General features: G+C 41.3%; 1 protein-coding gene across 1 annotated transcript in view; it reads right to left on the reverse strand.

Moving 5' to 3' along the window:
* Nucleotides 1-12475, reverse strand: part of ASAP1 (ArfGAP with SH3 domain, ankyrin repeat and PH domain 1) — a 353144-nt gene that overhangs the window by 110481 nt on the left and 230188 nt on the right. Inside the window, 1 exon segment of the mRNA XM_032610031.1 lies at nucleotides 11753-11898. Coding sequence (XP_032465922.1) covers nucleotides 11753-11898 — 146 coding nt within the window.

Below are 12475 nucleotides of genomic sequence, written 5' to 3' on the forward strand. Positions count from 1 at the left end.
GGGAGTGGCCTTGTCTAAGGGCTACAGAAAGTGGAGGTGAGGAGAGATCAGAGGCAACGTTCTGCAGAGGAATCCAAACCAGCTCAAGACCCGGCATGTAATGTGAAGCAGGGAGGTGGAAAGGCAGAATCCAGAGAGGAGGCCTTGCCCGGGACGGCAACAGGAAATCAAGAGTGGAGAGGGGCAAAGCAGTGAGAGTGAGGCTGAGTTTGGCAGAATTCTCTGAGCCAAGGAAAACACCTGCATTTGCTTTTCACAAAGTACCTCCAGATGTGGGCCTGGAGAAGGAGCTCTGGAGGCTTCTGGGCTGTTGATTATCTCAAAACAGTGCTTGCCTTACTCTTGCAATATCTGTGCTACTGTTTTGCTTGCCGTCCTTTTAAAAATATATTTATGGACTTCTATCTACCTATCTCTCTATCTATCTATGGCTGCGTTGGGTCTTCGTTGCTGCATGCAGGCTTTCTCTAGTTGCAGTGAGCGGGGGCTACTCTTCGTCGCAGTGCATGGGCTTCTCATCGTGGTGGCTCCTCTAGTAGTTGTGTGGCTCGTGGGCTCAGTAGTTGTGGCGCATGGTCTTAGCTGCTCCGTGACATGTGGAATCTTCCCGGACCAGGTTATCGAACCCATGCCCCCTGCATTGGCAGGCGGATTCTTAACCACTGCGCCACCAGGGAAGTCCCACTTGCCGTTCTTTAAATCTATACTTTTTACTTAAATAAGTTAAAAGTAAACTTTATGTTATATCCATAAAAGGAGGTCCATATCCTTTGAGAGGCAGGCAGTCCAGGGCACTGCTTGAAAGCATGGACTGTGGAGTGAACTGCATGGGTTTGCATGCTGGCTCCAGTATCCACTGAGCACCCTGCGACTTGATTTTCTCAGCTGCTGAACAGGGATAATTATGGCTGTTACCTGGTAGGGCTGATGTGAGCAGTGAAGGAGGCTATATATAGATAAGGCAGAAACAGTACTGCTCACCAAATACTCCATTTGTTCCCTTCCACCTCCTGGGCCCCTGCACATGGGGCCAGGAACACAGTTTAAACCAAAGAACTAATCTATCAGGGAAAGCTGCAACACATCTTCATCTGATTGTACAGTTTCTCTCGTCCTCTGCACAGCCAACCTTGCTGAGACAGAGGAGCCTCCCTCTGCCTCGGTCTCTGAATCACACTGTTACTACAGAGCAGACCCCCTCCACAGACATGGGACAGGAGGAGGAAATAAACCTTTACTATGTTAAGCCATGGAGACGCGGGGGTTAATTTGTTACTGCGGCACATCCTCGCCTATCCTAGCTAATACAACATGCAAAGTGATTAAAACAGTGCCTGGCATGTAGCAGGCACACCACAAAACACTCATTGTCATTACTATTTGTATAGTAAACATTAACCATAAAAAGTATGAAAACTTTACCTGCCTGAAGGCTCTGAGGATAAGATCAGGCCCATTTCTGTTTAAAAGAGATACTGATAAGCAACTGTTAGGGGCATCCTAAAGCAGCCAGCACCAACCAGAGACTCCCTCCTCCACACTTAGTCCTCTCCTCTGGCTAGTGAGACTCCCTCCTCCAACAGGCGCTAATTTCTTTCTCCCCCTTTCCTCTTCTCCTTTTCCTTCCGTCTTCTCTCACAGATCCCCAGCTCTAAAAACATTAAGTCTTTCAAGCATCAAAATGCTGTTCTGTGAGTCTGTTTCAAGTGGAGTTAACACCTGACAGCCACATAACCACAATCACACACATTTTAAGTGAAAAGTGTTATTCACTGCAAGTAAAACTCACAAGATGAAAATCAATCCTATTTCAAATGCATTATTTGAACTTCCTATTTAAAACACTTTTAATGTAAATCCTTAAAAGAAAAAAAAAAAGGAAAAACAAAACATGTTAAAATTTGGCCTGGGGATACCAGGATTTCTGTATATTGAATGTATTTAAGACAAGGTACACCTGTACTAATGAATGTACAGTTCAAATCCTATACAGGGAATTATGGTTTAGTTATACAGTGAAATACTATGTAGCCTGTTAAAGTGATTCTGCAATTTTATCTGTATGGTCATGGAGAGCTAACAAGCTTTAAAAACAAGCCTGCATGTAAAGCAATCATACTCCAATAGAGATGTTAAAAAACAAAACAAAACAAAACACTAACTGGAAAAGACATACGCACGCCCATGTTCACTGCAGAATTATATACAATAGCCAAGACATGGAAGCAACCTAAGTGTCCATCAGTGGATCAGTGGACAAAGAAAATGTGGTAGATAGATAGGTAGTGGAATATTATTCAGCACACACAAGAAAGGAAATCTTTCCATTTGCAACAACATGGGTAGACCTTAAGGCATTATGCTAAGTGAGATAAGTCAGACAGAGAAAGACAAATACCATATGATCCCACTTATATGTGGAATCTAAAAAAATTAAAACCAGCAAACTCATAGATATGGAGAACATATTGGTCGTTGCCAGAGCTTGCGGATAGGGGGTGGGCAAAATGGGTGAAGGGGGTTAAAGATACAAACTTCCAGTTATAAAATAACTAAGTCATGCATATATACACTACCAAACGTAAAATAGATAGTGGGAAGCAGCCGCATAGCACAGGGAGAGCAGCTCGGTGCTTTGTGACCACCTAGAGGGGTGAGATAGGGAGGGTGGGAGGGAGGGAGACGCAAGAGGGAAGAGATATGGGGATATATATCTATATGTATAGCTGATTCACTTTGTTATAAAGCAGAAACTAACACACCATTGTAAAGCAATTATACTCCAATAAAGATGTTACAATAAATAAATAAAAACAAGTCTTCAAAATATATGTATAACACAAGCTTGTTTAAAAAAACAAAACTGATTTGGTAGCAAAACCTGACCTGACCTGAATTCACTTGGTGGTTAGCTTGGACTTGAACTGAGGTGGGACTCCTCACTTATCCCACTTCATGTAACTATTCACCTGAGAAGTCACTAGGGGGCATTGCATAACATATGGCACATGCACCCTGTCAACCTTCTGGAATCTATAAAGTTCTGAATTTTGAGAAACATCTAACCCCAAGGGTTCTGGATAAGAGACTGTGGAGTTGGATGTTACACACACACACACACACACACACACACACACACACACACACAATGTGTGTGTGTGTTAGTGTATAAATTATCAGTATCTCTGTGTATAAATCTATGAAACTGTTTCAAAGGACAAACTATAATATTAGTATTCACAGAAGCTAGAATTATGTAATGATCTTTATTTAAAATTTCTGAAATTTTTCTAGTAAACACATACAACTTTTACAACAGAAAGGAAAAAGAAAACCTCCTTCTTACCCATCCTCCCATTCATATGGACAGATCTCATTTCATGAAATGTCCTACAATACTAATTGGCAATGAAGCATGTCAGGACATAAGGGGATGGCTGGCAGATCAAAAGGTGAAACCTTCCAATTACGGATTACCATTCTGCAAAATGATGAGGTTTTAAAAATGTATCATATAATCCAGAGCACCCAGGGGCTACCAGTTTACTACTGAGGAGACCCAGGCTTTCAGCACTTTTCCATGTTTCAGAGAAGAACTTGAGAAATAATCTGTTTGCTACAAACCTAGATCCAATCTGCACATTTCCAACCATTCTCATTTGAAGGGGAAAAAAAGAAGAAAAATTAAAAAACAATCCTTAACTCAAACCACAATAGCCTGCAGTCAGAGACTGCAAACAGGAAATGCTATGCAGCTGGAGGAATCTCGGTTTTGCTGCAACAGCTCTGAAGCAATATCTGCCCTCTAACTGCTAGAGGAGGTGCAGGCTCTTACGCAAGCTACAGCAGTGTCCAAAGGCCTAGGGAAGAGAAGGAAGCAGAGGCACAGAGAGTCCTGGCTGGACTGGAATCCTCCTGGGCACCTACTATTTCAAAACAGCTTTCACATATATTTCTAAAACTGCTGCTACATTGAGGCTCTTAGAGTATGGTTTAAACGGTTTTCCTGTGCCCACTGAGAATCTATTTCAATCTACTCCTTTCCCGTCCCATTTTTGTGGTTTGATAATTAAATGGATGCAATGCTCTGCTGACTCCCTAACTTCTTCGTCAGGATCACAGGATGATGGCCTGACACTGGGGTGTAGAGCAGACCCAGCACTGTTTAGCAAGTAATGACTTTACTGCTTTCCTTGTAATAGTTAACAAAAAGGAAAAAGAAAAAAAAGACTGAACATAATTTTGGTACTATATATTTAATCAAATAAAAATATTTAGAAACAGCTAAAATTCAAGATCACCCTGTTTTTCTTCTTTTTTTTCTTTCCTTACAAGGAAGGCTTAATCATTAATACATTAACTAAAGGGCATTTGTAAGTAGAAGGAACCAAATGTATAATGGCACGGCAGCAAGAAACAGCCGATGCTCCAGCAACAACAAATCATTTGCTGTGTCTGGAGCTGACTGATTACGAAGGCATCTTTGAACTGAAGGAAGGACAAGTCCAGAGAGACTGGTACATCAACTAAAGAAATATTTCTAATAATTTTTTAAAATGCTACTATCTACTAAGCAGATTATGAACTAAACCTACAAAAGATACTTCACAGAAAAGCCCACACGCTTAAAACCTTGCCAGAAACATATTAAAAACATCAGCAAAATAGATCACGTCCACATTTCTCTGGCCTCTCACCACTAAAAGGCAGCATTCCCCAGACATATTCCAACGTGATGAACGGATTCACTTCTGGGAGGAAACAGCTAATCACCTTGTGAGAACAGTGACCACACAGAGGTCTTTAACTAGAGGTAAAAATTCAAAAGACAGAGAAAGACTGGTTTAGAAAACCTGCAACAGTTGAAAGGAAGTAGGAAGTGGTCTAAAGGAATAGTAGAGGTGAGAGTTTGGTTTTTGGTCTGTGCATTTGTTATATTCTGAAACTGTTATATAACAATAGCTATATTACTAAAGACTTTCCCCAACAATAGCTATATTATTAAAGACTTTTTCCAACTTTCTCTCCCTGACTAGGATCTGATAATTTATTTTTATTAACCTTATTATTAAAAAAAAATTATAGACCCACAAAAAGTTGCAGAAATAGTACAGAGAGGTTCCTTGTACCCATCAACCCACTTCTCTCAAGAGTAATATGTTTCGTGTGCTATAAGCCACATTATCAAAACCCGGAAATCAACATTGGCACAAGATGATCAACCAGGCTCCAGGCCTTACTTGAATTTCACCAGTTTTTGCATGCACTTATTTTTTGGTACGTCTCTGTGTATATTTCTATGACATTTTACCACATGTATAGATATGGTACAGCTATACCACAGTCAAGAGAGAGAACTGTTCCATCAACACAAAGGAACTCCCTTGGGTTCTTCCTTTATAGTTAACACCCTTGCCCCTGCCTCCAACCCCTGTTCTCTATCTCTGTAATTTTGGATGATTTAGACTTAACTCAGAAAAATACATAAATGGCAAAGTTATCCTGTAAAAAGTCACTGTTTTATAGAACTTCTTATTTTTACTTTGAGACGTCAGAAGCCCACAGTGGTAGAAAGAACACAAAAGAAAGAAACAAAAGACCTTCCTGTATGTACTTGGGTAGTTCCCACTGGACAGGCAAGTCCCCGATCCTATTTCTGCCCCAGTACCTAGATTCCCAGGTGCTGACAGCAAGCAGATATCTCAGCACTGGCTCTCACAACAGGGAAGGGACGAGGCTGAACTGCCAAGGATGAGGGCTCTATCAGAGGGGGTTCTTTGGAAAGTCACATTCTCTGGAACTTCTAGTGAATAACTTTGTCCCAACCAGGAAAAGTGCATATGCTCTAATGCTGACACTAAGTGAAATCCACAGAAACACAAAGTTGCTTAGAACATGTGATTTCATCTATGTGAGGGGGAAAGTGCAGAAAAAGAGGACCAGAAAGACAAACCCGAAATATCAATGAAGGCTCTCTCAGGGTAAGAAGGATACAAAAGAGAACCTGCAATTTTCTCTTTGAATTCTAAAATTTCCCAACTAGGCAGGTGTTTCATTTTATAATCAGAAAAAAATACATAAAGTCCCTGCAGTGGCCATTAATGCCACAGTGGTATTAATATTAACGTACTTTACTAATATGGTAACAATCCACTGTGCGTGACTCAAGGAATTTGCAGTTTATAATGTTTCTCACATGGGTCATAGGATCTGATTCTCACATAAGCAACAGGGTAGGAAGGGAGGTACTTTTCCCCCATTCTTCCAGAGAGGAAATTCATGCTTATAAGTTAGGCGAAGTTAACCTTATGTCACTCAGTCCTTATGTCAAAGGACATAACAAAGCCTCTGATTTCTGATGACAGTGGTTCTCAAGTCCCCAAGGTCGAAAGTATTTTCATAATACTAAGAAGTTTTACCTGACCTTTTCACTGTCTTGACACTTGCACTGACAGTGCAAAAATAATGAAGGTAAAACTGCTGGTGCCTTAGTGTGATGCAAGGTATTGCCACAAACTGTAGTCACTCTCTTCCTCATGGTCGTGCTCTTGCAGTAAAAAAGAAATAAAATAAAAGGCTATCTTCATTTAAGAATGTCCACCATGAAACAGCAGAAATGACTGATTTTATTACCTATCAACCCTTGAGTATATCTTTTTAATATTCTCTTTGATGAAATACGATGCATAGGAAGTAAAGAACTTCCAAGGCATACCAAAATAGATGGTTATCTTGAGAGAGCACATGTATGCAGTTTTTCAAGTTGCAAGTTGGACTGGCTGGTTTTGTTAGTTTTCTACTGGAACACCACTTTTTTCCTTGAAAGAGTGACTGAGACCTGGGTATTTGGCAAACATTTTCTTGAAAATGAATTACTCATCACTACAAGGTGAACAAGTGACAGTATTTGTTGCTAATGATAAAACTGGAGCTTTCAGAGAAAAGTTAAAATTTTTGAAAACTTCTGTCACCGTGAGCTCGACAGTTTCCAAATCCTTAAAGTTAATTTATATGGTTTCAGATTCATACTGCTACTAACTTTTAAGGAACCACCATCACGTTCTGACATAGTACCAAATAAAATTATTGATAATTACCTGAAAAGGCTCTTAAAGTACTTTTCTCTCTTCCCAATATATAGATCTGTATGAGACTGTAATTTTTTGTCTACTTCAAGTAAAACAACATACTGCAACAAAATGAATTAATACATTAAAAAATTCCTCAGTTTTAAATTCTAAGACAGTAAACATGGATAGAAATAGTCCACATAAACACAAACTCTTTGGTGTTCTCGAACATTTTTAAGATTGGGGTCCTAATACCCAAGTTTGAGAACTACTGGCTAACACTCTTCCAATATAATATATGTAATTCACTAATGAGGGAAACCCAAAGGAAAAAGTAGAGAAGATAGTACTTTGCAAGCTAAGGAGAAACAGGAGTTGGACGACTACTGGTACAGGTTCCAGTCACCATGTCAGATGGGCCGTTAGCACCCACAGTCTATAGAGGCAACATCACGACTTTTGTAATTTGTGGACGCAGCACTGATGAATCCACATGAGCATGATCCATAGTCAGGGAACTTGAGCTCAAGTCCTAATTCCACTACTTCCCAGGCATATTATTTTTTGAAGATTTGATGCACTTATTTGCAAAATGGGATATGACTATCCATACCTGCCATTACACGGTGGGCTGCCATAAAGATCAAGCAAGAAGATGTAAGTAATAATAAAAGCTTGTATTTGTTAAGCAAATTCCATAGCAAATTCCACGTTATGTTTGGTGATTTACTTCCAGGATCTCGATCAAGTCCCACCACTACCAAGAAACAGATACTATTTCTTTTTACAGATAAGGAAACTAGCATTAGAGAAGTTAAGTGATTTGCCTTAGGCTAGAAAGCTGGGAGCTGGGAGTTGGGAGTCCAGGTCCGATAGCGACCAAAACCTATATTCCTCCCACCACTTACAATGCACGAACTCTCCCATCCTGTATTATGACCTTTTTATAAAAACTATTTTCTAGGCAGTAAGAAAAGCAAGTTTCTTTGAACCTGGCTCAGTGCAGTACTCAGATGTCTATTAGTTACAGGTTAGGGACTTTCCTGGTGGCGCAGTGGATAAGACTCCGCGCTCCCAATGCAGGGGGCCCGTGTTCAATCCCTCATCAGGGAACTAGATCCCACACACATGCCACAACTAAGGAGCCCGCCTGCCACAACTAAGACCCAGCGCAACCAGAAAAAAAGCTCAGAGATGCAAGAGGTTAGAAGCTGGCTAATAAAAAGCCAGCCTCAGTCCATGTGAAGTTAACACCGACATCTGGGCAGCTCCTGGGAGCGTGCATGTAACCTCTCACTTGATCATCGTACCTTCCACGCTCACTGAATGTTTAGAAAAACAAACATCTAAATGGTGACTGAGAGAGTCACCGGCACTTAGTACATTGATGTTTTTCAGGACCAACCCTTCAGAAACTCCCAAACACAATATACTTATAATACTGATTGCCTAAAAGTAACACGACTAATAAAAGTTTTCCCTACCTAGAGTCAGTCAAAAGCAGAGCACTAGACCTGACCCCAAAACCGACCCTTTCCTCCATAAAAATAAATATTTTAATATAAACTATTAAAATACCCATCGTGAGCAATATCTTAATTAGAAAATGACATTCAGGATTGACCATAGACCTCAACACAACAGACATTTGGATATCTGCCGGTTCAACTGAGGATACAATTTAGGAAGTCTAAAATATACCAAGGTACCTTTTTTAAAATCTTACTTTCTAAATTTCAACTGTATCCATTACTGCTTAACGTTTCCAGCCTTCACTAGCCTAAGAGAATAGGATTTTCAAGAATCTCCTGAGAAAAACAGCTTCCCAGGGGGGTGCTCCCCCAAACTCATCTGGGGCCTGAAGGTGCTTGCAACTGACTCAGAAACCCCTCCCTCCCCGAGGGGATTGGCTTCCTCTCCGCCCTCTGCTCTGGGGCGTGACCCCGTCAATCTTCCTGGTTTGCTCTTCCCTTTCCTGGCAAAACATGAAAAGGGAAGCAGCAAGCTGCTGGCTGTTGTCGGGTCTTACGAACTCCTGGGACTGACTTTATTCAATCAGAAGAGTGTTCCCTTAGTAACCAGCTACAATACACACTGATTCTTCTAACCTGCTCCCTCATTGGAAATGCCACCACCTTCTCTTTTCTTGGCCGGGCCGCACGGCTTGCGGTATCTCAGGTGCCCAACCAGGGACTGAACCCAGGCCATGGCAGTGAAAGCCCAGAAGCCTAACCACTAGGCCACCAGGGGACTCCCTGCCACCACCTTCTTTTAAGGGAAAATGGTTTTGTTTTTGTTTTTTAAATTAATTGAATGAAATCTTCCAGCAATTTCTTTTCTTTCTTTCTTAGACTTCTGGAAGGAGGAGGCCTGCAGCTTGGGTTATGTTTAGGGAAAGAAGACAACCAGACGGGACTTCCCTGGTGGCGCAGGGGTTGAGAGTCCGCCTTCCAATGCAGGGGACGTGGGTTCGTGCCCCGGTCCGGGAAGATCCCACATGCCGTGGAGCGGCTAGGCCCGTGAGCCATGGCCGCTGAGCCTGCGCGTCCAGAGCCTGTGCTCCACAACGGGAGAGGCCACGACAGTGAGAGGCCCGCGTACCGCAAAAAAAAAAAAGACAACCAGAGCCGAGGTGCCAGGCAGTGCAGAGTAGGCTGGGAAAGACGATGGATGCAGCGACAGAATGCTGGGCTCCACCTCCTTACCGACAGCGCACCTGAACAAGTCACAGACATAATCTCAGTGTGCCTCAGTGCGCACGTCCTGGTTAAAGGTTAAACCACTGTGAATTGTTAAATGATAAGTCCACACAAAGCACACTGCCAGGTTCCTCCGAGCGTTCAGTAACTACCAGTTGTTTCCGTAGTTATTAGTTCTGTAGCTACAGTTGTTTCTGTAGTTCCATACAGAGCTAAGCAAACATAGACAACGACTGATGCTTGAATGGCCACTGACTCGTGCGGACGGCATGAAATCCACACACGAATCCCTACACATGGAAGGAACCTACAGGGTAGGGAAGTGTAGAAATGGACTGGCCCAGGAAACGTGGAAGTGATGGCTACTGACTTAAGCCACATACATTTGGTCTCCTGGAAACTAAAGGTTAGCAAGATATTCCTGTAAAAACGCCCATCTCAGGGAAAACAGAACGTCCTCCCTCACTAGTAGCCGTTTACCAGTTATTACCGAAGCTAACTGTCAGAATCTTCTTTCACTTCTTTTCTTCCCACCATAGTACCTCTGAGCAATGCCACCCACAAAAAGGCAGGCAGTACCCAGAGAAAGGAGAAATGGGAGGCCTCATCTGAATCAAAGAGATTCACATAATCTAAGATTTACAGAAATATCATGGGTTTGTCAAATAAACCCCAAAGTGTAGGAATACATAGGCCCTAAGTTAAATACCATCCTTTCTCAAATTTCTGAAAAGAAGACATATTTCTATTTTCAGCCTTTATTTTCTTTAAGATTAGCTGTCACTGCATAAGACTAATCCAGTGGCATAAACCATCAAACAGAAGTAAATTGTCAGGGAGACAGACACACACATATACTTATCTAGTGGGATAAGAAAAAAAAAGAATATTCTGATTGGTCAAATAACCAGGTTAATTTACTATAGAAAGGTAGTCTTTATTTTCCAATAGAGTGTATTCACATCTGGAAGACAGCCATTTGTACCAAGCAGATTTGTAACACGAGTCTCATGTAAGACCACAGACGCCTATTTGATATGAGTAACTGACCCAGGGTCAAGACATCTTAAGCTTGAGTTCTGGATCTTTAAAGGAGGCAAAGATGCAATGCTGAGACTGGCAAGAGGAAGAGGAGGAAACAGCTCCTCTCTTTCAGGAAGGAGCCAACAAAAGTATGATATACTTTTCCTTTGGCATCTTTCAACCTCCCACTGCTCCTATGTCTTGGGACTTAGGGGAAGAGAGACTTGATTAAATTAACTCACACACAAGTGTGGTAGCTGTGCTACACAGAACGAACCTTTCTTGACAGGAACGCAGTGTGAGGGTGAGGGAGGGGTAATGGGCACAATTTGGGGACACCCAGACAACACTGCCTGCCCAATGGGTCCCCCCACCTCCATCTGTGTCTGCTCCTAGGTCAGCAGCTCCAGTGTCTCAGATTTTTAGGGATTCTTCTTGTCAGCATCTACTTCTGAAACCACAGATTCCCCAAATCTTAAAATCTTTTTTATTGGGAGGGTGTTAAAAGGATATGGGGAGTTGGGAGAGGTTAATTATTTGTAAATCAGCGACCAAAATGCATGCTGGTCTTCACACAAGTGAAGGGTGACATGTTTGAAACAAAAAAAAATCATCACTCTTTCAACTAATTAAAATGCAAGAGTTACTAAAACTTATCTAAACAAACACAAAAGCAAAACAATGGGAGAGTGTGGAAGAGAGTTCAGGTTAACAAGTTTCTCTCAGATTCAAAAAACCTACCCTGCTATTAGCTGGGGCGGAGGTACAAATTCTAGGCATTTCACAGTGGTATTTTCCTTAAATGTGACTCCATACCGAGGACTAAAAAGACTTTTATTTTTATTTTTTGCCCTCAGGATCAAGTGTTGGGAGAAGATTATTATGTTGTTCTCTTTATGATCTTACTATACCTTGATCAGGCTGTAATTAAAAAAAAATATATTTTATGAAATGGCTTACCAGATTTTTCAGCAGTGTGGACAGTTCCTTTGTAAGAGTAGAAAACTTGACAAAAGCGGTGCCAAGATCTGGGTTGTCTCGACTTAAAAAATTACTTCCAAACTTATCAAGAACTTGTGCATAGTTTTCTTCATTTTGTACATGATCTGAAAAGAAGAAAAAGGAGTCTGAGCTGCTATTTGGCACAATGACAAGTTACTCTGAACATCGATCACTAGAAACTCTCAAAAGGAAAGCAAAGAAATTCCATCAGTTCTTTATTGAACATGTCTACAAGGTGGTTGGCAGTGTGCTGAGTGGTCTCACTCACTCTATCAAAGGCGGTTTCCACTTTTTCTATCAGAGCATTGAGTTCGTTTATATCCCAACTAATCCACAGACTCACCAAACATTGAGGGGTCAAATTATCATCACATTTTCAAGCAATTAAGAAACTATGATTGTCAGGAAACAAGGAGAAAATTCTCCTTAGAAAAATCAACCTTGGAATGCAAAAGAAAAATCCATGTGTTCTAACATGTTTCTTTCTCTGCAATTAATCTTAATTTCCTTTAATTTTGTCTAAGACCCAGGTCCGAGGAACAGCATTTATACAATGCTTTTTCACACATCATCTCTTGATGCAAAATGTGCAGGTGTAGATCAGACGGTCTAGAGTTCAAGACTGGTTTCACTACCTATGAGCTTGCTACCTTAAGTTTTTTAACTTCCATGGCTATTATC

The sequence above is a fragment of the Phocoena sinus genome, chromosome 17, assembly GCF_008692025.1.
Source record: "Phocoena sinus isolate mPhoSin1 chromosome 17, mPhoSin1.pri, whole genome shotgun sequence".
Taxonomy (NCBI): Eukaryota; Metazoa; Chordata; class Mammalia; order Artiodactyla; family Phocoenidae; genus Phocoena; species Phocoena sinus.